The following is a 26,905-nucleotide window of genomic DNA, read 5'->3' as shown; positions in this document are numbered from 1 at the left end:
ATAGAGATGATGAGATTCTTGAAATAAATTACCTTTCTTAACATGCATTTGTAGATTCCCCAAAAATGTGGTAATGGTACACATATCTAATAAAAGAAGTAAAAAATTGAAGTTCTAACTAATTTTTTTTTAGTTGCATGATATAAGATTAGACTTTGCTCCTTACATGACTGATGGCTTTGGCAAAAGTAGAATTTGTTATCCCTGTTGGCATTTAGTAATGTGTTTTCTTCATCAAATATAGACTGGCTTTCCAGAACAGTTTTCTGACTAGACCTTCATTCTCTCCCCCATTTATTTTGCCTTTTGGCTTTTTAATCTGCATATCAGAGGTGTCATTTTGCCTATAAGGTGACCCTATATACAACCAGTACAGTATGATTTTTTTAGTTAGTTCTGCTCAAGGGTTCAGGCATGCAAAAACAATTCCATGTCAGTTTAGCCAGATGGTAAGTCACATAAATAAAAAAAATTATGTTTGAAAGTAGCAAAACCAAGAGAAATTTAATTCTATCTCAACAAAATGGCAACTGACCTTTTCTTAACTAATATCACCCACTGCAATGCCTAATCAAAAAATAATACAAGAGATATCGACTGTGATTGTCTTGTCTTCCTTCTTCTTCAGCTTTACTTTTCCACAGTTATCCACCAACCCCACCCAGCCACCAAGTGTTAAAATATATATATTATTTGTCTAGGCCACTTGGTCACATCAGGACTCGTAATAATTTCTTCTCTTTATCCTCTAAATCAGTTGTGGATTTTTAGAGATTTTCATATGTTTTGCATTTACTAGGTTGAGTGTAAAGAAGACCTATTTAAATTGAAAGAAAAATCTTTCCTTAGTAATCCTTTAAAAACTTACAAATTCTAATAGGAGAATGCACCAAATATTCGTCTTTTCCCACCCATTTAAAAAAGTGAGCTAGATAAGGAATGGGGGTTAAATTTTGTCATAATTTTTGTTTTGAAAAAGAATGCTGCTGTTTCAAACAGATTTGGCTTGAGGTGTATAAGAGCTAGATAGTATAAAAGTGACTTGCATTTGTAAAGTAGATAAAAGAAATTCATGGACTACAGATGCTGAACTAATACACTTAATCAAAGGTTATTTCAGTCTTGCTAGAGACAACCATTATTGCAGCTTGCAGGTTTCTCTGATGAAGCAAAAAGTTTGTAGCATAAACTGCAAAGTTAGGCCAATTCAATTTATTAGATTGGAAAAAACTTATTTCTTAATACCTATTGTTATTTTGGCTTATTATTAATCTCTGTACTACTCTGCTATGGCATTGTAATAAACATTCTTCCATATTACTGCAATTTTCTCCATTAAAAAGAAAAACTGGTTATCAATAGTGAATAAAAATATGACTCTTTACTTGATTTTACTTTGTTTTTTCTTTTTATAGAAGCTGCAAAGAATCGATCCTCCTTACTGTTGTTCAACCTTACCCTGTAAGTATTGTCAATGTTTTCTGAATTAGTTTCCTAGCAACATAGCAGCTTCTTTTTCTGCCCACATTCTGCTTGTGTCCCTACATTATCTGTGCAATAAAAGGAGTAAGTGCAACGAGGGCTGTGTCTATAAAAGGTGCTGTTTAAGATGGCATTACTGTGTCCTGTACTCAAAGGCTACATTACTAAATTTAAAAATAATGGTCTTTAAACTCATAGTGATAGATCAGAATTCTGAGTTCTGCTTCAGTTTCTTGTTTGTTGCAGCTCCTGGGTTTTTCTGGATTCTGCCCTGGTCCCACAAAGTTACGCTGCTGCAGCAAAGAAGCTGTAACTTATCTAAAGGAGGGCTTTGTCTGTATCTCCAGCTTGTGGAGGTGAAAGGAGGGCAGAGACAGACAGGCAACCATGTGAGGCTGCCTTGAATGGACTGGGAGAAACTGCAGCCCATTCAGAGCTGGTTGATGCGATGTGACTTTGCAACTCACTCAGTGGTTTGTGGGAGTGGGTTCATGACCTGTCAGCTCAAACCCATCTCCCATGAAAAAAGGGGAGAAGCTAAGCCAGAGGAGGAAACTCATCTGTCCATGCACAGCCATGCGGACATTGCAGGCTGCTGAGGGGCCTCAGCTGTGCATCAGGAGTAATTCAGAGTCAGCAGGTCCATTTGGCTCCCTGTTGTTTAGCCTGATACGTTGCAGTTTTCATTAACAGGGGATAATTGCATCCTTTTCATGCAAGAATAAGAGATGAGGTGGATTTGACACAAAGACTTGAAAACAAGTTTATCTGATGAAGCTGCCAGAATGTACATCTTGAAAATACAATTATGTGTCGTTGTATTAATCATTAGCCTTTCTGGTTAGTTTGGAGGTGGCCATGCACTTTACTTGTCCTGCACCTTTCTATAAGCCAGTCTGCACTGCACCTAATTTGTGGGGAAAAGCATGCATTCCACAGCAAAAATGGGCAAGGGCTGCCACCTTACAGTAAGACCTCTGTCGGGAAGGTGATCTGGGAGCTGGCCAATATCAGTCACCTTAAATGAAAATGAGGCCTGGTCTAACTAAATAAAGAACCTATCTGCCTTTAAAGCTTGCTGGTTTACAGCCAATGGTTATGGTCACAGTGAATATATACAATCGGGGAAAAGAAATCCTCACTTTTCTTTTTTATGCAGGTTTCATCCATTGACAGATTTAATTCTTGTCTATAAATGTCAGGTGAAGAAAGGGCATGTACTTTAGTGCACCTATGTGTAGTCCTTGAAAGTGGACAGCAAAGTATAGTACTATATCTGTGAGGTACTGTAACCTCTTATCGTTATGCTGTTGGTCTGAGAGCAAGCCCTGCATGTACTGAATGTAAGGGAAGCTGAAACCCAAATAAATTTTGCACTCCATATTCAATGGAAGACCTTACAGCACAGGTATTTTTCCAGCCTTTAACCTCGAAAAGAAGGAAAGTCATGACCTGGTATCTTTACCAAGGGCGAGTCTTACCTGACCAATGTAGTGGCTTTCTATGGAGTGACTGCATCAGTGGACAAGGGAAGGGCTACAGATACCTTTTATCAGGGCTTCTGTAACGCCTTTGACACAGTCCTCTGCAATATCCTTCTCTCTAAATTGGAGAGAGATGGATTTGCTAGGGGTACTGTTAGGTGGATGAAGAATTTGTTGGATGCTCACATCCAGAGAGTTGTGGTCAACATCTCAGAATCCCCATCATAGTTGGACATCAATGACAAATGGTGTCCCTCGGGGGTCTGTAATGGGACCAGTGTTATTTAATATCTTTGTCAATGACATAGACAAAGGGATTAGGTGCCTCCTCGGCAGACTGGTAAGTGACACCAAGTCAAGTGGGATGGTTGACACACCTGAAGGACCAGAGGGACTTGGACAGGCTCAAGAAATGAGCCCATGGGAATCTCCTGAAGTTTAACATGACCCAGTGTGAGGTGTTGCATGTAGTGACAGGACAAGGGGTAGTAGCTTTGAACTGAAAGAGAGTAGGTTTAGACTAGACATTAGGAGGAAATTCTTTAAGGGTGCTGAGGCACTGGAACAAGGTGCCCAGAGAAGCTGCAGATGCCCAGTCCCTGGAAGTAAGTGTTCAAGGCCATGATAGATGGAGCTCTGAGCAACCTTGTCAATTAGAAGGTATCCCTGTCCGTGGCAGAGGGGTTGGAACTGGATGATCTTTGAGGTACCTTCCATTCTTTAATTTTGTCAGTCTGTGATTCACAGCTGTTTGTTCAAGCTCTTTGTGAGGCCTGACAAGGCAGAATCTGCTCCTCTCATTAAGTAGCAGAAAAATCTAATCAATAGCTGAAATACCTCTAGATGTCACTGAGCTAAGGATGCTACTGAAACACTTTTCTGTCAGCCATTTGGACTGATGTACCCATTTTTAACATGAATTTGCATCGCCCCACTCTGGCATGTCTGTCAGAGTCCTGTGGTATTCAGATATACCAGAGTGGGGCGATGCAAATTCATGTTAAAAATGGGCACACAGCATCCTCCCCTTAGTGCTTTCAGCTTCAATTTTTTGAATGCAGTGGAAGCAAGGGTGTATGCAGGGATGTGCATCAGTTGGGATGATTCCAGTTTGTGCAGCCAAGTTTTGGCCCTGAAGCAGTGCAAGACCCCTCAGTTTATGCAAACCTTGGTCTGTAAGATTGCCTGGGTACTCCTGAGTCACTTTGCACATCTGGTCCATGCTGGCCCTCGTACTGCCACACCATTGCTGTCAGTAGTGCCTGAGCCTGTTGGCATCTCCTTCAGCCTTGCAACCCCTGGGTGTTCCTGACTCCAGCTGTGTACTTATCCTGGTCTTCTGTGCAGGGGATCCTCTGACAAGTATGATTTGCCTTACGGTTTGGAAATAATATTTATGCCTTCAAAAATAGTAATACACATGCATTTTCACCATTTATTAAATTTTGCCTCCTCCATGTTTCCTTTACTATTTAGTAATAAAACTGGGATGATGAAGTAGAAACCAGACAAAGGAAAATAAGAGCTTTTAAATAAAGACTGAATTTCTTCCCTGTTCTTGACAAAAATACATCTCTGCAAACATTTAATCAATCTCTCTTCTTGATGGTGATTTTCCTTCTACATTGCATGAAAAATATCTTCCAAGATGGATTACAAAAGTTCTATTTCTTAATTGGTTATATGTTTGCTATTTAGAGTGTTGTTTGATTTTGTATTGAAGTAACCATCCTTTATGATTGCAGGTGAAAATAGATGTAATCTAGATTTATAGTACTCTGTAGTTCACTTAGTATTCTTTGAAAGCTTTTGCAGATAATTTTTGCTTAAATGCATTCAGTTTTGTTTAATGCTTAAACACATTAAAACACATTAAAATTTCATTTTAATTATGACCAAGCCAAAGCATTAGGCTATCTTTTTCTTTCCATCAATCTACAAATCTCTGTTAGGTTCTTATCACCAGTGCTCCTAAGGAGGTCACTGAGCAGCTCAAGCAGTTAAAGCAATTCAGAGTTTTGATTTCTGGAAGTATGGCATTTGACTATAATTTCTGACTGTTTTGTTCTGTAAATGAACTATCATTCTGATTGTTGCCTTATTAAGTTTTAAGTATTACTTAAATCAAATAGCTTGCCTGTTTGATATAATTTCAGGTTTTATGTGCAGAGATCATTTGATAGGTAGCTTTCATGATTAATCTCTTAAGCTCCTTGGATGAAGTCCAGGCCCAGCTGAGATCTATGGCAATTCTGCTGTGCATTAAGTTTTGCAGTGGGAAAAAGATAGGATCTTCTTCTGTTTTGAAAGAGATGCTTCTTGTTTTAACATGGTTATACTTCTGAGACACAACAGATGCAGAAAAACTACAATAAATAACATTTATGGATCATAATGGTCAAGGCAAAAATCTTATTGAGAGTTTGTGGGACTAATGATCAGACTGTGACTACCATCTAAAAATGGTAAAATATAAATAATGCAAATAATGAAATACAATGTCTATGATAAATTGCTAACTTTTTAAGAGAGAACCCAGATGTGACCACTATTCCAGCAATTAAATTTGTGCCAAGAGTTTAACAAAGAAATAATCCTGATGATCCTCTGTCAGTGCCATATGGTTCTCACAAATTACTGTGTGGTAAAACTTCTCCACATTATTTCTTCCATGTCCCTACTTGCTCTTCTACAATGCTCTTGTGAGCCAGTGTAGTCTTTTCAGCCTTGTTCAGAGCTATGAATTACCATATTTAGTTTGCCTTTGGGCATTATGTCCTGTTCCACTTAATAAATGTAATTCTTCCTCTTACTCACCTTTTATTTGCTTGTTAAATACTGGTGCTTGTAATTGCTGTTAGCAGTGGATCAAAAAGTCAACACATTTTTTGCACTTATGCAATTTTTTCCTTATTTTCTAGGAAACTTAATATTTTACATTAAACAAATGAGTGTTTTTAAATAACAAGCTTAAAATTTATTGCATATATACACTCTGTGACTATTTAAAAACTATAGTATTTCTGTACTATATCTAATTTTGATGCTTTCTGTCACAGAGCAGGTTTCCTTTTCACCTTGTGATGGTCCTATACTGCTGGCATTCTATTTCTTTATGATATCTCATTATTACACTGTGCTCTTCTAGCTACTAAATCCTTTTTTTTCTTGAGCATGAGTAAAGGTTTTACTGTTGCAGCATCTCTACTGGCAAGAGCACTCAAAGGGGCTTTTTCAGCAAATAAAACCCACTTCCTTCACAATCTTCCCCCAAATTATAGTTTTCCTGCAAAAGTACATGAAGCACTAGGCATTTTTACTTTCATCAAAAAAGTTTCCCTCATATTGTAGGATATTGCTTCTAAAATCTATCAATAAATGACCCGCTCTAATGCTGCTGACAAATATAGGATCTAATTTTGACATGTCTAGAAAATGAGGAGGTAACGTTTTCCTGAGAGTCTGTTCTGCAATCTTTTGTGTTTTGACCCTGCTGATGGGAAGCCCATTGATTGCAGTCACTATAAGCAGAGTTCAAAGTACAGTCTAGATCTTCACTATTATTTCCTCCAAGTATATTTCTGCACAACGCTTCATTTTTCTTGTTAGCAGTTTCTCTAGGTAGTGTTGAAATGATCAGCTGATATTTTCCTTTGAATTATATGTAAACAAGTAAAAATTATTTAAAATTCTGATAAATTTGAGCTTTTAATAGGAAACAGGACTTAGGTCACACAGAGTAAAGTTTGGGGGTGTTTGAGTTATTTTGACTCCTTGTTAAAATATGCACCCTCATTCTGAAAAAGTCACTCTAATTAAGCTGTTTTTATCTGTGACAATGCAAATACTTTACTTGCAGTGATAGATGCCCTGCATTAGTGTAAACACCTCTTGCTTAAGGTCATTAACTGAGAATAATGGCATCCATTTGGCTAAAACACAGAGCATCAGAAATAAATGAATTATCTGGCACTATGAGAATCATTAAGTGATAGCATTCTTCTACAAACCTAAAGACATTAAAATACAATAGAGCTGCACATCATCTTGCTGAGGCTTTGTTAGATGGGCAAGTTCTGGTAATCAAAACCAACTGGTTTTGCAGGTATTTGCATATCCTTTGGAAACAGTTCTATTCCCACCGAGAAAATGTCAAGTGTCAAGTTGATGCAGAGGTAGAAACAATGACATTGCACAATTAAATGCAAAAGCTGTGCTATTACTCAAACCTTTAACCAGCAGAGAATGTTCTCCCAAATACCTAGCACAGCAGTTTCATTTTCTTACACCCCTAGTTTGTAGTTTGGAGCTTTTTGGAAAACAGTCTGCTCCAGACTCACCCAGAGTGTCTGGCAAAGGGCCAGAGTCCTTCACATGTTGCCACAGCAAAAGTGGAAATGAAAGGAAGCTCCACGTTTTATGTTAGACCATGGTGTGCTCCCCTGGCTGTGCAATGGGTACATTAAACCCCACATCCCAGAGGGGTTCTTGGGAGCCCACGTATGTTCAAACCTCTAGTTGTCCAATCGCATTTTTGCAATAACCTAATTTAAGTGTTTATGCCTCCTGCAAGTGCCTTTTGAGGCTGTAGAGAGAAAAAGAAAGAAGTTGTAGAGAGCAATAGGGACACATAGTGGTTTTCCAGATGTGCTGTATGGGAATAACCTTGCCAGAATCCAGAAAAAATTTGGCAGTCTGCCTGTTAAGAGAGGCCAGACTAGTGACTCATCTGTAATAAGAGCAAGCAACAGTACACCGATTTTTTCAGCAAGAATAGTAAGAGAAAGCCACTGTTTTCCCCATGTTCTTGCAAGGGAAAGCCAGTAGCCTAATCCTGCTGCTGTGCTGCCCTATGGCAGTGAAATCAACAGTTTGCAGTCTGTTACTTGGGTGCCAAATAGACTATTCCCCTTACACATTGCGGAGGTTGACTACATGGAGAAGAAGGAAATTAGAGAAGGAGTCTCTAGAGTTGTTATATTAATCATGGTACTGTTTTATACTGGGTCTTTCTAGGAATTAATCTCCAAGAAGTATTTAAACTCCTTCAGCATTTCCATGTTGTCCGCTCTTGCTGAAGAAGTCAACAAGGTCCCCCGCCCTGAGATGCCTTGGTGTTGTTTTTTTTTCTTTTTATTGCACTATTCCTTTTTTTTTCGTGGTTGTTTCAAAATTTCTGGGGACCTTCCACTTTTTTCAGCACTGACTCTGGATGCTGGACTTGGTTTGTTCATGCAGTTGAATTTTGTGTTATTTATAGTTATTGATTATTGTGTAGTCATATGCTAGAGAGGTAAGAAAGAATGAACTGTGAAAGCAAAGAAGCATTTATTTTTATTTCTTGATTCTATTTTGTGTCTCAGGAATTACTGGATGTCTCTGATATTTCCTGGGAGAATGTGGCAGTTTTCATTCCTTGTTCCCTGGTTGATACTGAACTGATATAGCTGTGGTAATAGTTACCATGTTTTCAATGTGATGATAGATTTGAGGCATGCAGAAGTAAGCTGACTTCTTTGTGCTAGTTACTAGAAACAAGGCTTCTACATCATAAGAAAATAAATTTTTAAGCAGTTTCAGCAGAGATCAGAGACAGAAACAGAGGAGCACATTGTTTCTGCCTTGGACTACTCCATTACTCCTGCAGATTGTTAGCTGACTCAGAATTTGAGTGATAGTAACAAGACTTCCCATGTCTACGAGGACAGTTCTCATGCCACATTGATCATTACCACTTGTGCCTCCACTTATTTCTCACAGGAAAACTAACACGACATAAGTCTTTATTCAAAACTTGTAAGGTCACTTACAGGACTTAGAGTAAGAAACTGAAAGTCTTAATTCATATTTTCATGAAATAAATGGAACAAAACCTGGCCCAAAACAGCCCAGTGACTTTCAGCCAAAGCGAGAAAGTTTTCCTTTGCCCATTATCACAGTCATGAAGTGAGGCAATGCCAGAAGCACTGTGTTTGTAACTGACCTGAGAATAAACCAACCTCACTTCTGCTGCTGCAAATGGAAATCCCATTGACTGTGAATATTTAAGTTGTTACTAAAAAGTGGCTATTAGTCAAATTTCTCAAGTGAGGAGATTTTTTTTTTTCCTGGGGCTGAAAACAGGTGAACCCATTGCATAACATAGTAGGTAAAATTCAGGTAGGTCCTAGAAGAAAGTTCAGAATGCTTCTACACTTCTAATCCATGAAGCCCTACAACACGTCAATATTGATGGTGTGCCCTGCACAGGGTGTGTTTAGGGGATGCCTTCAGGGGAAGCCTGATGGCCTGCAGGTGCCTCTTGGTGTTTTTCACCTGTGTTCTGAAGTGGACAAATACAATAGGATGCCACTGCATTTTGGAGACATCACAGACACTTTTTTTTTTGCAAAAATTGTGTGTATGTCTATCCAGTAGATCACAAATTATGCAAAGATTTTCCATTCAGTCTGTAAAGAAAGGATCACTGGTAGGTGTCTGGTCAGTGTCCCTTCATGCAGACAAGGTTGGGGACAGCAGTCATTGTGGGAACACTACAGGAATTTGTGTGTGCACTGAGAGCCCTTCTCATCACTCCAGTCTAAAAGTGGGATAACTTTCAGTATGTTCATTATGTACTGGTGTTTCCTTATGTGTATGTACATTAGAGATTACTACCTTAGGATGCATAATAGTTTGACTGTATTTCCATTCTTCTGTATGCAAAACGTTGCTTGTGCATGGAGTTTCCAGCATATAAGAAGCACGGGGAATATCTGAAAAAAGAAAAGAAAGGTTTTAATTTTAAGTTATGTGATGTATCTTGTCATCATCTTTTCTTCCAGTCTCCTAAATCAGCTTTTATTAGTGCTGCAAAAAAGGCGAGATTGAAGTCCAATCCTGTCAAAGTGCGTTTCTCTGAGGAAGTAATTATCAATGGGCAGGTGTCGGTGAGTATTCAGCTATTTAACCTCAGAAAGGATTGTGCATTTCATCCAAAGGTACAGCTCAAACCTGGAAAGGGAGGTAATTACATGGAAGGAAAAGCAGTGACAGGCTTTTGAAGAGCGGGGTTTTTCAGTTTCTGAAGTTTTCCAAAGATCTTTTTTTCAAGTTAATCAGGGCCATAATTTTATGAAAAATTTGTCATATAAAATTAAATTAAGAGGCTAATGAATGAATTTTGTGGTGATAACACGTTTGTCTTTATAGTCTTGATAGTGTTTGTTGGTTTCTTTGGATCAACTTTGTTTTCATAAAACCCATAAGCTCAAGAGAGGTACCACATCAGAAAAACTGATTAAATTTTTAATTTAAAAACTGATTAACCTCACAGACCACTTCAAAATTTGTTTTATCTCCTTGAACTTATTCTTTCCAGACCTCAGGCAACGTCAGCCTCCCTTTGAGAGGCACTGAGCTCCTCCTCAGACATGAACTCCCAGCTCATTTTCATGATTTGCCAAAGCATCATTCCACACTGATGTCTTTAGCCAACTCTATCCCAAACTTAAATTGATACTGCATTTTTTTCTAAAGCAATTTCTGCTTTTTAAAATAAAAAGAAGCAAACAAAATTGCCAAAGATTTGTTTCCCTTCCTTCTCCCTCTTTATTTTGCTATACTGGTTATGAATCATCAAATTAGGTAGCAATGTTATATGTTGTTTTTCTTAAATGATGAAAGAAATACCAGCATTTAATATCCCCCTGTAAAGAACATGTTAATTACCTTGATTGTAATCCTTGCTAACAAACTGTAGTTTCAATTGTTTAGATTGAAAGCACTGAAATAGCTCACTATATTCAGAGAAACAGTAATCCAGTTTTCTATTTTAGTGCAAATGTTTCAACTTCAGAGGCAATATTTATTGTCAGACAGATAGTATTTAGGGAAAGAGTGTACTCCAAGCCAGACATAAAATGTATGTGAACAGTTATATTTTTCCAGGTCAGAAACCTAAAGAGGGCAGCTGTAATGAGCCTGGCTGGACCCTTGCAGGGCATGGATATTTCTGCTTTCAGTTTGGGCCAGCACCTTCCTTCTCAGTTTTTGCTTTTCTATCAGAATCATGTACTTCTTGATAGAACAATATTTATATTTCTCTTGTTGCACGTTGTAATCTGACTAATTTGCTTAACAGGAAACAGTTAAGGACAACTCACTTCTTTTCATGCCAAATGTTCTAAAGGTGTATCTTGAAAATGGACAAACCAAATCTTTCCGCTTTGACTGCAGCACTTCAATAAAGGTAAGCTAGCTATTCCTTGATATGAGACCTTTGGTAAGTATCACTTACTTGGAGTGCTTTAAAAACAAAATTACTGGTGTGTTCAGTTTTAGCTGGACTCTTAGTTCACAAATAATGAGGATTTGGTCCATTTTTCTGCTCCTAAAAATGTATTTTATTGTTAGTGAAGAAGAAGTGACGACTTTAATGTGCTTGGAGCACAATCAAAATTGTGTACTTGTATCATTTTGATATGCTGCCAAACACTAGCATGATTTGTCAGCAAAAGTCAGGAGCTAAGAAGATTAAGATGTTGGTTATTGATTGAATATCATCCAGCTTATCATTCAGTGAATTTAGGATGGAATATTGTAGGATTATGTCGGTGATAAATTACTTGCCTCCGTGCAGTGCCCTTTACACTTTCCATAGCACATTTCACATGCAGAAATAAAAAGGTAAAGCCCTGGCACAAAACTGAGTCTCCCAGGGAATGTCTGTGACACTGTTCCATGTGGGTTCCTAAATCAGAGGCATCTTCAGTGTCTGTGATCAGACAGCAGCAGCATGGTAAGCAGTAGGGCTAGCATTACTGTTTGGGCAAGCTAGTTTCAACACGGATGTAAATCCAGCCAAATCTAGAGTTTGGTTATCAAATCTACACCGAGACATGAGAGGGTGTGATCGATGAAGGCTGGGGATGCCAGCTTTAGCTTGTTTTAAGGGACTGTGAAACCAGGCATATTTCAAGAAAGGCTGCCTTTGTGCTCACTGTGATACAGCAGCATGCTCAATCAGTTAGAGCAGCAAAGAGAGTTATTTACTAAGGTAGACAAGAAATTTACTCCAGTCTGATGGCAAAACAGATGCTAGAGTCACACTTAAAAATGGCATGCAGCATTTGTTAATAAATGTAGCATATATGCCTTAGGCATAAGTTGAATGCAGGTATGGATGCAAGCATTCCTTGAGTTAATTTGAAAATTTGGCTGGTGAAGAAATAGAAGACATTATTCTTGTAGCTAGTGAGGTCTCCATACCCTTCTAATGTGCACAAGTCCACTTTCTAGTATTTTTTGTTATGAGCATATAAACAACCAACCTATTCCAGGATGTTTTGCTGCTGAAGACCAGTCTTTGGCCATCACATTACATTAGTTTTCAGTAGTTCTGTCATGGATGTGTCATGTACTATCAGACCAAATGTCAAATCTGAAGTTGTTGGTACAGATACCCATGTGGACTCAGTTACCTAGCTGTACTGATGTTGTAAGCCTGCTTTGAACTTAGTAATTTTGACTATTGTTAGTAATAATTACCTTTGCTTCTAATTCAGGCAATTAGAGGCCTTCACAGCTATAAATGACACATTCTTGCACGTGTGTGTATTCCTCAGTGTGGGTGGGTGGGTGTGGATTGTCACTTCTTTGCTTAACTGGGGTGACACCATCCAGGTGAGTCAAGGCAAATGCAGGTTTTTTCACCTCTAGCAGTCCAGTAGTTCACCACTTAAAAAGCTGGGTACAAGCAGCACCTAATCTGCAGTCCTCACTTTCCATATTGTTGGATCATGGCACCTGGGCTGACTCTGAAATTATCAGATGAGAGGAAAAGCAAAAACATTGGTGCAGTAATTCAGATGCTGTGTGCCTTAGCCTCATATTTTCAAAGGCCCAGAAGAAGTAGTGGTGAAAAGCAGTGCCATTACTACCAATATATTTCTTTGAATAGTGCTTTTCACCACTACTTCAGAAGAAGTAGTGGTGAAAAGCAGTGCCATTACTACCCTCTCTTAAAAGCTTATATTTAGTATTATGCTGCTTAATGTTACTGTTATGCCCATAGTCTTTTAGCATAGTTTAGAAGTATAAATAAAAGTAGATTTAATGTGTAAGTAATAAATTCCCCATTGGTCAGAATAGTATAATATTAGCCTTCATTATTTAGAGTGATAGCTAGCAATTCATTAATGCTATCTTATATTCTCTACATTGTAGACAGCTGTCCCCATCTTCTCACGTACATTTTTTTCATCCTTCCACCAGTTTGGTCTTGATTTTCCATAAACACACTGTAATTGATCAATTAATCTTCCTAAATTATGTTAAAACACTTGGATTATGATTCGTCATGATCTTCTTAGTCAATCCTATCCATCTGGATACTTATGTATGTCTGAAAATCTTTCAGATGGAAGGAAATATTTTAATCTTGTCACCAACATACTGTGAAACTATTTCTAAATGATGGGTTATTATGTATTTCTTTTTCCTACATTATTCACTAAAGTAAAAGATACCTTGACAAATTATATTAATAATCTGCATACATTTACAAAGCATTATATGAAAGTAAGGTAGGGATTAGTTGAATGGTTTTGTGAAGAGGTTTGTTTACCTGTTATTTAAGATACAGTCATTCCCAAATTAACAATCCTTAGTCATAATTCAGTGTGAAAAAGCTAATCAGGAGTCTCTAAAAACTGATACGGTCCATCAGTTTAGAGCTATTGTTCTGCACAGGTATTGTAATTATTGACTTTTCTGTCAGCATTTAAGATTCAAGAAGTGAACTTCAAAAAAATCCCTTTGCCATAAGAACAAATAAAGGCCATTCATCTAATTTTTTTGTTGAACTTATAAATTTGGTTTGTCTGCTTGATGGCGTGGCCCCAACAAAGGGAAGAGAATAGTGATAAGACCATCTCTGCTTTGCTGACGGGTTTTATTTCCAGGGAGACATATACGATTTAAAGGCCACACCAATATGATTTATGTTTTAAATCACAACAGAATGTTGTGCATTCCTGGCAATCCCATTTATGTATTTCTCACATTAATATCTGTAACCATCTTGGTGATGTTTGAGAAATAGTTGTGATGTCCTGGAAGCTTGTGCAAAACAGGAACAAAGCCTGGGCTTCTGCCTTGTGCTGGGTACATGCAGGGTGTGTGGCAGTGAAGAACTGGGTCCCAAGCATTTAATTAATTTAAGCACTTTTTATATATGCTTTGTTAATTAGGATGTCATCTTAACACTCCAAGAAAAGCTTTCCATCAAGTGTATTGAACACTTCTCCCTAATGCTGGAGCAGAGAGTTGAAGGATCTGGAACAAGACTCCTTTTGCTACATGAACAAGAGACTCTAACTCAGGTTTGTGTAGTGGTATATAAAAGCAGATATTAATGAGATGCCTTAATCAGTACATTTTCCATCTTTTTCATTATGCAGATGAGTTAGCTGCAAGATTTTTAGTTTGATACAGTCTATCAAATAGCTAGGATATTTTGATGTGATTGTAAGAACAAGGTTCTCACAGGAATTTTCTGTTCTAAAAACATTATATTTCATTGCTTTATTGGGCCTTTCAAAAATATAAAGAATTAAAAAATCAGACTGAAATCTGAAAAATACTTACCTAACCTTTTCATATCACATGAGGCCCAGCTACTGAACATACTCAACAGCTGGCAACTCCATGGTAACAATTCTGAGAAGCACAGTCTGCTCAAATTTCTTTAAAAGCCTTATTTTGGTATTTTGTTCCAATTTGATTATACAGATCTGTATCTGAGTGACAGGGAATAGTCCTCTTTCTGATGAGGTCAAGTTTGGCTTGTTTACACAGAGGTGTGTTATGTCGCTTCATTGATGATGAAATGTGACACAGAAAATGTTGGTGTGACTTTCTTCCTTAGATCAGGGAAGCGTGACTAAAGTTAAAGTTTCTTCACAGTTACCAGTAGAGTACCCTGATTTTATCTACTTATAATTTTGCCAAATTGTTTAGCCTGAAATTTTCTATTCTATTTCTGTGTTTCAGGAGAACATTACTATTTTCTTTTTAATTTCATTTAAATTGGAAAAAGAAGGAAAAAGGATAAATGGGTTCTGAGATGTGGAAAAACATTTAATTTAAATTACAGATTTCCTGCAATAATAGCTAAAGTCTATGTAATGGTGTGAAGGAGCTTAGTTCACCAGATAGCAGTCTTTCTAGCATTTTCTAACCATTAAGCACTTGCTTTTGCCATGTTAACATTGTTTTATTGTGGGTATAAGCTACCCAGTGATTGAACAATATCCGGAAATGCTCAATATCTGTCCTCCTAGCCCAGCCATCTCCTTGAAGTTATTGGTAAAATTCTGACTGAAATCAGAAAGATCAGAATAAACCAAGTTAGTGAGCTTTAAAAAATCCCATCTGGAGCTTTTATTAATATGTACAGAGTATGTCTATATACTTAGGAAATAGGTGAGACAATGTGCAGTAAATAGAACTTTTGAAAATTTTTTGAGCAAGACAGAGACTTCTGTTGGAGATTTTTAAAAGCACAGTTTTATCAAGTAAATGCATTGATTTTAAAGTACCCTAACTCTCTAACTGCATTAGCCTAATGAATAAATTACATAAACTACATTAATTCTGAGGGTGTCTTCTTTGAAGTTCCTGTAAAATCAGCAATATTTTAATTTGCCATTATAATGTTGCTGCTGACCATGACTTACAATGTTGGGTTTGGATTGTTACCCAATTATTCCTTTGCTAGCCAGTGGTCTCCTGTGAATATACCCAGATTACAGAGCTAGTGCTTAAAAAAGTTTTGCTGACCAACACACAAAGCAGACTTTTTAATTTCTTAATGTATTGCATCTCAGTCAGAAGTTATGGAGTAGATCTCTTAATCCAGAACAATCTAGGAAAAAGACCTAAATTCTCTCAATTTGCCTAAAGGAGTAAAACAAGCAAGAGAAAGTGAGAGTAATTGCTGCCAAGTTGGGCCTCATCTGTGTTCCCAGACAGCCTAAGAAATAAAATGTGACCTCTCCCCAAACACCTAACTCTTCTCTTTTATGTATTTTAGTCCTGCTGAAGCTCAATTCAGTTTGTATTTCACTTGGATGGTTTTTGTTAAGATCTGTTTTATCTCGTTTCACCCTGGTTTTGAGTGAATTCTGTTGCTTTGAGAATGAGTTGTATCAGGCAGTCATGCCTGTATGAGTCTAAAAGTCCTTCCACAAGATTATATATACAATGTTCTTTGGTGAAGAACTTGATAAGTAGCCCATGGCAAAGCTCTTTTTTTGGCAGAATTATTTTTCCTGCTATCACAGGGCTCTGGAGCAGGGTAACATTGCCCAAGACTATAGACCCTGTTGCTCTACCAGGGTTGCCAAGCTCTAATATTATTATTGCACTGTCCTAGGTGACCCAAAGGCCAAGCTCGCATAAGATGAGATGTCTTTTCAGGATTAGCTTTGTCCCAAAGGATCCCATTGATCTTTTAAGAAGAGATCCAGTTGCTTTTGAATATCTCTATGTACAGGTAAGTGAAAGCACAGCCATTGTTGGTGTAAAGGAGAACAAAAAATACACTTACTCTATATATAAATTTACATCTTCACATAGAAAAGCATGGTTGCAGTGAATTCTGGCTTTTATTACTGCTGTATTAATGCCAATGAATGCACTTGGGGAATGTGCAAATCTCTATCATCTGCAAAGTCCTCTTTCTTCATAAGTCTCTCCAAGTATTAATGCTTTGATATCTTTCCAAAATATATTTGGCTTTAGAGAAAAGTGAAGCTGAATTAATTGTGAAGACTGAGTTATGGTACTGTAATATCAGACAGAAATTATGTCTAAAAAGGTGCTTCCAGTAAAGGGGATGGGAAAACTGATGTACAAGCAAGGTGGTTCTCCTGAGTATCTCACCAGGTGGAATCCTGCTATCCTGAATCCAGATATACTGATAACCTCCAAGCATTCATTGTGATGGATGAGTAGTCTTCTCTCCAGGAAGGCTGAGAAGAACTTATAAATCTGAAAATAATCATGCCTTTTGCTCTTCAGCAGAAGTACTGGCTTTCTTCATTAGTGCCCATATCCTGAATATCTGACACCTCTGAAAGCAAAAACAGAGTCCTGCTTCTGAGTTAGGGATTACTTTTCATGAAGTGTTAATTAGAAAAAAATTTAAAAATTAAATAAGGGACGTGAAATAAAAGAACAGTAATTTATTTTTAGTACAAGATTTTTTAACGTGATGCTCCCTCTACTGGTTCTTTGGCAGAGCTGTAACGATGTGGTCCAGGAAAGATTTGGACCAGAACTGAAATATGACATTGCCCTGCGGCTGGCTGCATTACAAATGTATATTGCAACTGTGACCACCAAGCAAACTCAGAAAATCTCCCTCAAATACATAGAGTAAGTTGAGAATGCTGTGTGTTCTTTAAAAGTGAAATGTTAGGAGTAACTTGTAGATTATTTAAGGTTGTTACTTTAGTATGTCTGTATGTATGCACCAATTTAGGTTTAATCTTTGTCACAGAAATTAATTCAGGTGTGTTAGGAGTGGTACATTTTGTCCTTTTGGTCTGCTTACTTTTTGATCATCTGTTTGGGCATGTGAAATAGACTATAAATGTAAATACGATTAGCTGATTTGCTTTCGGTAATTTAAGGTCTAAGTTTATATGGTCTGAATCTATAGTTTTGGTAAAGACTATTATAGTAAGATTCAGATTATTGGTTAGTTCAGAGGACAGTAGGTCATAGATTGGGTTTGTAATATTTTGTTAAATGCAGATGTACTCCAGTAGGCACCTGTCTTATGTTAGACACCATATATATATATGTATTATGTATATATAAAACTACGTACTACATATACATATATATAACTACAATGAAAAATAAACATTGGAAAGTGCAAATGTGTGTATGTCAGCTTGGATTGAAAAAAAATAACCAAAAACCCACAACAAAATAAAAACCCCAAGCCCTAAAATTTTTGTTGCTGTTGCTTAGTTTGCTTGCAGAATGGAAATAATAACTTACACACTCAGTCTTGAAGAGTTTGTCCATCATATTAAAGGCAATGTTATATTCTATCCTATTAATGAATCTGGAAAAATAGTGACAGGTGAAGAGTCAGTCTTCTATCAAAAGAGGTGCTTCAAACAGAAAAAGAATTTGGTAAATGGAGGCAAACTGGTTGCATTTGAGGAGGACCAGCCCTCCCCCCCCCCAACCCCCCAAACATAAAGGTAACAAGAAAATGGCTCTGTTTCCATGTTCTAAGAGAAATCAACAAAACAAAATTAAATCTGACATTGCATTGTTAAATTATCTGCTACTTTATTTCTGTATCATACTTGTCATTGTAATTAAGTGGTGTCTAACATAGACTTTAGATATCAAACTTAAATATTCTTTGCTGCATGGCATGAATGAAGAGATGGAAGGGGTAGAAGAGAGATTTATCATTTTTAAATACCTTTCTCATCAGAAATAAAATGTTTAAATTTAAGAAATAACATGTTATTGCAAAATGCTGGACTTGATCAACTCTCCTTCTGTTTTCAGGTAATCATTCACTTGGCATCGTAGTCACCAGTCTTTAGATAAATAATCATCACAGGAATGTGAAATTAAATATATGCCTTTTATTGCAGAAAAGAATGGGGATTAGAGACTTTTCTTCCATCTGCTGTGCTGCAAAGCATGAAAGAAAAGAACATAAAGAAAGCACTTTCCCACCTTGTCAAAGCAAATCAAAACCTAGTTCCTCCAGGCAAAAAGGTATTACATTCGCATCTTAATGGAAAATATGTTTTAAAGAACTAAAGTATGGCATGCATGGGACACATTTAAAGCTAGTCTTTTGGAGAAACAGCTAGCCACTTTATTTTCAGATTTAACTTTTGGTGCTTTTGCAACATAGCCAAGAACTATTAAAAATAATTAATTATGTCTCAGCTAAACTATCTTCTTATCTTGAGAATGACAGATAACTGGTTATTAATACCTCATGTATGATAACCATATATATATTTTTTAATTAACTTTGCACTTTCTATGAATGGCAGATTTGCTAGGAAAGTTTTTGTTTTCTCTCTGATGCTCTCATCTGACAAAAATACTGTTTTTCAGATTGCTTTCTGTTACACTGTAGAGACTTTCGCTGGCCAAGATCTAACTGGATAGATGATGGTCCTTGCAGTAAATTACCCTCCTTGCTGTTGTAAAATACTTTTCTTAGCACTAATGTTTCACTTCAACTGGAAAAAAACATGGACAAGACAATGTCTCTGAGAAATGCCTTTATTACATGCATGGAGCTGAGACTGCTTTTAGACACCATAATGTGGTTTCTTAGTGCTGGTCATCTTCTCATGTGTAGTCAATGGAGAGAAATAGGCACTTCCAGGGAAACTATTCATCCCATCCCACATTCGGAACCAGAAATAGGTCAGGTTGCTTGTGTCCTAGAAATGCTTATGTCTCTTCATGGGCTATAAAAAGAACCTGAGAGTGACTAGTTGAGACATAAAATGAGCTGAATCCTGCTTCCTGACACTTGGCTTCTGAACCAAAAGACCTCAAAACAGCTGGTTCCTGAGCTAAGGCTCACTGTCATCAGCAGAAATCCTGCTTGGAGGTTTCAGAGCACATCCGAGTGTGAACATAGCTCTATGTGTCTGACCTCAGGAAGAAAGGCTGAAGCAGTGCATGTCTCCTATACTTCTGAAACTAAAGCTAAATTATGCCAGTTGCTTATTATTTATCTTGGTAGTATAAATTTGGATTTGTTTTGGAAGCCATCACTGCTGCAGGCCTTACTGGTGTGAGATATGCCTTACAGTGGCATACCAGTATCAGTTCTTGGTTAGAAGAGGTCTTCTAACAGTCCCTTCCTTCAGCAAGCAGACTTTGTTTGGTTTGCTTAATTCTTTTTGATTTGAGCTTTGGAAATGCGTATTTGCCAATCTGTTTTTCTTAGTGGGTAGGTCTGAGAAAGAAAGCTCTTCAGCACCTCCTGTCTCACTTGTAGGAACCACCACAGGAGCTAATTGATTTCTTTCTGGGGGTCTTCTCTTCCTTCACATGAAGGGAAGCTTTTCATTCTCAGGATTCTCCTGGATTTTTACAACCCTTGTGTATTTCTGCACCAAGTGAACACCTGGTGTGGCAAAGGGCAAAGCATTGCCACTAGTTGCTCTGCTTTGGATCCATTCCCTCCTTGTTGTCTAGGAAAAATTTAGGATAGGGGCCCTTAAAATGCTGCTCAAGATTTAAATAAGATTTTGAATTATAAATTAGAAATCCAGTGACTGGAATGAAACTAGCAAATGATATGAGAATGTATTATATTATCTTCTAAATGTCCAGATGCAAGGATTTACACAAGGGAAGTGTAAGGTTTGGATTCAGACTGATGAAATGAACTGTTTCTTGTTTCCCTTCTGTCTCATAAAATATTTCCAAGTTTTCTAAGTAGGTAGTTTAAGCTCAGAGGAAAAAAAGAGGAGACAAATTCTGACATCTATTACATAACATGATCATATGTATTCATGAGCTGTATTTAGCTTTCTGATTTATTACCTACTAAATATAGTGGAAGAGTGTTGCTTTAGAATGTAGGAAATGCAGTAACAAGGTGGAATAATATGCCCAACACCACAAGTACCTAGCAAAATGTAAAATACGTAGCTGACAAATGCAAATTCTCTGTTCTCTTTCTCTGTATAGGTACATAAACGTTTAAGAACTGATGGAGTTTATGAATGGAAAGCTGCTGTCTTAGCCTTGAAATCCCTCAGTGAACAGATGTTTAATCTGAGTACTTTAGCATTTTCCCTTCATTAAAACAGTTAGGATGTTCTTGAAGTGCTCTGATCTGCCCATTCCCAAGTCCTCAGTGCATTTTAACTAAACAAGCAAGATACTAATTTTAAGAATGAAACTGTTTCACCTCATCTGAAGCTCAGGCATGTCAAGATTTAGTTTCAGGCTCCAAAGAGCTGTTATTGCAGACCATTCTCTTTATATTACACAAATATATTTTCTTTTGGAATTTTATCATGTGATGATTTCCACAACTACCTCTTACTCCTGTTTCTCCTTTCTCAGCTCTCTGCTCTGCAAGCCAAGGTGCATTATCTAAAGTTCCTCAGTGATTTACGATTATATGGAGGGCGTGTCTTCAAGGCAACACTAGTGGTAACATTTCTCTTAAAATAGTCTCTTCTCTTGATTTTTTTTTTTATCTAATGCCCTTTTTTTTTTTTTTTTTCAAAAGCTGGATCATATAATTTTCTTTAGATTCTATTAATATGCTTAAAAATAATTTTTAATTGAACCAAATAACTTTTTGTTTCTTTTAATCTTGAAAATAACATATCTGTCATAATAAAAATTGTATTGGGAATTTGGAGATAGATAACACTTTCTTAGCAAATAACACCATCCAATTATCTATTGAATGCTAAAATTGTTAGTCTGGAAAAATCTTAATGACCAAGTTTTTCTTTTAACAGAAGCAGAGTCCATCCATCGTCTGTCCATCTAACTATCCACCTAAAATCTAGAGTGCAATCAACATACAGCAAGAAATTCCTTTACTTTTTTTAAAAATTATGAATCAAGTATGCTCTTGTGTATCATACCTATCTAGTAAAAACATAGTAATCTTTAATGTAGAAATGCCATGCAAATGTAACTGTGTAACTGAAAGAAGGGAGTGATAACTTCTGTCACTACACAGTCGCTATCAGTTTTTTTACTTGTGTTTTCTTTCTTTTTCTGCTAAAGCAGGGAGAAAAGCATTCAGAAGTGACTCTGTTAGTAGGGCCACGGTACGGAATCAGCCATGTGATAAACACCAAAACAAATCTTGTGGCTCTCCTGGCAGACTTCAGCCATGTGAACAGAATTGAGATGTTTACAGAAGATGAAAGCAATGTTAGAGTTGAGCTGCATGTCTTAGATGTAAAAGTAAGTTTTTTATTGATTTGTGTTGATATAGTATCTTTTAATAATGCTTTTCTCTTTGAGTATTAGATTAAGCTATGCTCTGCCAGTACATTTTCAGCTCTTTTTTTGGTCATGGTACATTTGTACTACTGGTTGGGCCTATAGTGATTAGGCTGGTGTTTTCCAGCACCTGCATTCTACTTTGATTTTTGTCTCAGCTGACCCCCAGGAACTTGCTTTGTTATTGTCTTCATGGATTTCCATGGTAAGAAGAGGTGATGATAAAACTGATCTTCTCTTGAAGCTCCTTCTAACAGTGTCATTACCAGTAAAGAATCACCAGCTGCACTGGACCAGTGTCCCCTGTAATCCAGTGTTATGCCCACAAAGTTTACTGCAAGTAACCACATAGCAGTTGTCAATTGAAAAAACTGTAAGAATGAATGGGGTTTTTTTTTAACCTTTATAATTCCACTTCAGGATTCACAGATGCTTGTCATCTACCTATAATAATTTAACTTCTTTCAAGTATCACTTAGCACTCTGCATCTGTGTGTCATCTAGGGGCAAAATGAGTGGAGTTTTTTATGTTATACTGTCCTGATTGTTTTCAGTGTGGTTTCTATTTGGCTATACAAAAAGCACACATGAGGAATATTTTACTAGGCTTTTGCTTTGAATGCTTTAGGTGTATTGACCTGGAACAGTTTCTCTGTATCTAAGGTAATGAAAAAAACATTGTTGTAAAGTAATCTAGATGCTCTTTGACAGCAATTTAAGAGAAATTTACAGGTTGGTGAACACAGGATCTCTTTCACCTTACTTGGTAACATCTGAGGATATCAGGCTGCTTTGCCTGCCTTACTGTGCTAAACTCATAGCTCTCTTGTAAGAAAGCTATTATCACCTTTCTACAGATGGGGAAAGTAATATAGACATTAAATCCTTCCCATCTGCCCTTATGTAATGTGCAGCCATAGTATTATGTATTACCATGGTATTATGTTGTTATATATTATAATACAGTTACTGTCCTATTGTAAATTGTGCATATCCCCATCTCCTTGCACTTCAATACATGTGATCTTAAACCCAGAGAGACTGACTAAAAAATAAAAATCTATGAGGCTCTGGGTGGAATTTGACAAAAAGTTGCCTCTCTGTGGGGCACAATTAGGGTTTGTGACCATGTCCTGTGGAGGAGATGCAGGCACACACTGGTAGGTATTCTCAATGATGTCTTCATCCTTTCACTTACCCTCAAGTAGCAGATTCATGTATCCAGCTTCTGAATGTATCAATATATATGATATAATTTTCTTAACAAACAGTTCAGATTTTTATTTTATTTTTGTTTCTTTGACTATGTTCTCAAGCACGTTTCACTTGGCAGAAGCAGGCAATAAAAGTTTAGCTGTCACAGGACTTTTCAGCAGATTAGCAGTACTTCACAGAATTGTTTTCAGCAATCTGAGAGCTCTGCAGTGTTCATCAATTTCTGCCAATCACTGCAGAAAATTTGAGATGAATGTAGCATTTCAAATGTCAGTTTTTAGTAGCTGCTCAAAAGAAGAGATTAATTAATCCACTCTAGGTTTAATAATTTATAGTAACTATAATAGCTATAGTTCAATACCTTGAAAGAAGCATGTATTGAATAGAAGCTCCAGCTGTAGCAAAAATAGGTTGAAAAAGAAAAAAACCCTTCATATATTTTTCCAAGTTTGGAAAACAGTTTGTACAAATTCAGGGTACCTAGAATATTGTGGCCTGAGATGCTGTAGCACAGGCTTTTAAAAACCCATAGGACCTAATGTGGGTTTGGTAGTAACATTTAATCAGCTATGTTTTGGCCACAGCTTCCTTCAGAATCAGTTCTCATTTTACTAATAAGGGGCTGAGTAGGTTGGAGAACCATCCTTGAGGCATGTGACATTCCTCCTGGAATGAATGACATAGGTCCTTGCGTCTGTCTTGTGACAGTGTGCTCTGCATGTTAAATTATGATAAATCGTCACAAATGTCCACATACTATGAGTCACTACAAACTGTGAGTGATAAGATGGGTTGTCTGTGGTCTAATCTCTATCTATGCATCATGGTAAGGGCTTCATTTTTATTTCCTGTCTAGGAGTTGTAGAGACTAACCACTTTAATAAATTACATTTGAGGAGAACAGCTTGTAGTATTAAAAGCTATAGAGATGGAAAATATTTTTAGGCAAGAAAGTGTTTACATAAGGAAAAGTGAAAAAAAATGAAAATTGAATTAAAAGAAAATTAATTAAAGAAAAATGAATTAAAGTAAGTTTCACATGGATGTCTTGGGTTCAATGCTTGCTATCCTGGCAGTCACAGATTTCAAAGCTCTGAGGTCTCACTTTTTATTAGGACTGTCTTTTTTTTTTTTTTTTAGTGTTTTATGTTTGTTTTCTTTGCTGGTGATGCTTCTGGTGATCTTTCTCCGATCTCTTTGTCTCTGCTTATCTGCTTAATTTTTCACTACTTGTCTTTTCAGTAACACCAGGCCACAAACACTGAAATCTTCTAACCTGTCCCTGTCTTGCAGTGCAATGGTAGCTTTAATCTGACTGCTATATTTTATATACCTCAACTTTCCCTGACTGTTGCTTCCCCTGTCATGCTTCTTTGCATATACTTACTGCACCCCATTTTCTGAGAAGCAGCAGATTCCAACACAACTGCAAGACTCCAGCACCTAATGTACCAGGTTCTTTACCTCTTCCAGATTCAGAGTAACATTAAATAGTGTTTTTGCCAGAATAAGATATTTATGCAAGATAAAGATGAAGCAACAGTGTTAAAATAGCTTCATTTAAAAACAGAGCAATCAGTTGTTAAGAGGGACTGGGCTAAGACGTTGGACTTCCACCTTTCTGCAACTCCAACCTTGACTTTTTATAATTTTTGGTATTGGTAGTGAGGAAAATAAATTCTCACGTGTATTTTTCAATGTGCTGTTTGTGATGTAATTACTTTTGCTCTGATGTAATAGTATTGTCAACAGGCAAACAAATTGAGGAGGAACAGCCTTAACATGATTGTATTCTTCTCAGCCTATTACTCTTCTGATGGAGTCATCAGATGCAATGAATCTTGCTTGCCTAACAGCCGGATACTACAGACTGCTGGTTGACTCAAGGCGTTCAATATTTAACATGGCCAACAAGAAAAATGCCGGGAGCCGAGAAACAGGTATTTATCTCACAGTATGTTACCCATGGTCCAGTGCGTAAAGCAGAAGTCCACTTCAGCCAGAGTACCTCCAAATAAATAGAAGGCTGTGTCAAATGACATCTGATTGCTGGCTCAGACCGAGCACTGCAGCTTTATAGTGTTCCAATACCCAGCCTATGATAGCATCTCCATGGTAAAATACACCATGTGTCGAATTTTCTTCATAGTCTAGTAGACAGATGCATGCTTCCTGTGAGTGTTATTATTTTATATGCATATATCTTTTGTCAGAATACATATGGTGTTGTAGAAACCAACTGCTTTTGTGTTACTATGCCTGGAATAGCATTTGTACCTAGCTGAGGTTTAGATTTGTTTTAGAGTACAGAAGTAACAGTTAAACTAGGTCATTAGGTCAACAGGTATTTAACTTAGAACAGATGTGAATTTCAAAACACGTTTCTGAAGTATTTGATGGCTCAGTATCCTATTCAGAGTGTTTAATACTTAGCATCAACAAATTACTGTTTACAAATTACTTGACTTCCTTCTTGGATTTTACAATGTTGATTTTGTTTTGCCATGCTATAGGACCTGAAAGTAGAGGGAAGCTTAATATCCTTGCTTCTGAGTGGAACTGTATACCAAAAACTACTACTTTCCTGGCTGAAGGAGATCAGGAGGCTCAAATGTCCTTTGCTGATCCAAAGCAGAAGACTGTAGATGTTTCCGAAAGTCTGTTATGTCAAAAAGAACACAGACATCTGTACATAGAAAATACTTATAATTCAGGTGGATTTGATCAGCATCTGGCCAAGCAAAGTGACCCTGCTGAAACAGAAGAAAGCAGAAATTTTAACCAGCCTTCACTGTTGTCACTCTCAGGTTTGGAACCTAGCAAGAAAGCACAGGAATCTCCCAGGGGAGCAAAAGTTTCCTTTATATTTGGAGATCCCAACTTGGATGGTCTCAGTCCCCAGACCCTTGGCTATGAAAGGCTTTTGGATGAAAGTCCAGAAGTATTAGAAAAACAAAGAGCCATTTATCTTACTAATGCCAATGATATTAAAGGCCTGGAGTTGTCACCAGATGCTGAAAGCATTCAGTTTGCTACAAATTCTGTTTACGCAGCTATAAGCGATGGTAAAATATTTGGAGCTGCAGAAGGGATAGAAGAGCCTTTGCTGCATGATATCTGTTATGCAGAAAACACAGATGATGCTGAAGATGAAGATGAAGTAAGCTGTGAAGAAGATATTATGGTAGGAGAAATCAATAGGCCTGCTCTTCTCAGCCTTTCTGGTTCTAGTGATGACATTATTGATTTGACTTCACTTCCACCTCCGGAAGGTGATGACAATGAAGATGATTTCCTTTTGCATACCTTAAACATGGCCATTGCTGCTCCTCCACCTGGTTTCAGGGACAGTTCTGATGAGGAAGACTCTCAGAATCAAGCGACACAGCCTAGAGACAACAAGGAGCAAGACAGTAATCTAGGCAATGATGACATTCCAGTGTCGCTTATCGATGCTGTCCCTACTAATACAGAGGGGAAGTGTGAGAAGGGGCTAGATGATGCTGTAGTCTCTACTCTTCAAGCACTAGAAGCTTTGGCTGCTTCAGAGGAACAGCAGACGAATGACAATTCAGGTTCTTTCACCATAGTTACATTTATTCATTGAGAATCATTTCATCTCATCCATTTAGCTTTGGAAATACTCCATTTCATGAGGGTTGGTTTGTGTTTTTTTTTAGTTTTCCTTTTCT

The 26,905-nt window shown here is 37.2% G+C and overlaps 1 protein-coding gene across 4 annotated transcripts in view; it reads left to right on the top strand.

Annotated features, from left to right (window-relative positions):
- Nucleotides 1-26,905, top strand: part of FRMPD4 (FERM and PDZ domain containing 4) — a 293,507-nt gene that overhangs the window by 261,645 nt on the left and 4,957 nt on the right. For 3 of the 4 annotated variants that reach the window (XM_039714470.1, XM_039714468.1, XM_039714472.1), the window contains 11 exons: nt 1,416-1,461; nt 9,791-9,895; nt 11,089-11,196; nt 14,198-14,329; nt 16,384-16,503; nt 17,251-17,387; nt 18,638-18,764; nt 21,096-21,185; nt 21,777-21,959; nt 25,015-25,153; nt 25,727-26,788. In XM_039714470.1, the coding sequence (XP_039570404.1) occupies nt 1,416-1,461; nt 9,791-9,895; nt 11,089-11,196; nt 14,198-14,329; nt 16,384-16,503; nt 17,251-17,387; nt 18,638-18,764; nt 21,096-21,185; nt 21,777-21,959; nt 25,015-25,153; nt 25,727-26,788 (2,249 nt within the window). The remainder of the gene's footprint in view (nt 1-1,415; nt 1,462-9,790; nt 9,896-11,088; nt 11,197-14,197; nt 14,330-16,383; nt 16,504-17,250; nt 17,388-18,637; nt 18,765-21,095; nt 21,186-21,776; nt 21,960-25,014; nt 25,154-25,726; nt 26,789-26,905) is intronic. The other variant, XM_039714469.1, reaches the window with a different exon arrangement.

This window comes from Passer montanus, unplaced genomic scaffold, assembly GCF_014805655.1.
Source record: "Passer montanus isolate IOZ18808 unplaced genomic scaffold, ASM1480565v1 scaffold3, whole genome shotgun sequence".
In the NCBI taxonomy this organism is placed as follows: Eukaryota; Metazoa; Chordata; class Aves; order Passeriformes; family Passeridae; genus Passer; species Passer montanus.
Note: the sequence above shows the minus strand (reverse complement) of the source record. Positions and strands in the feature narration are given on the sequence as shown.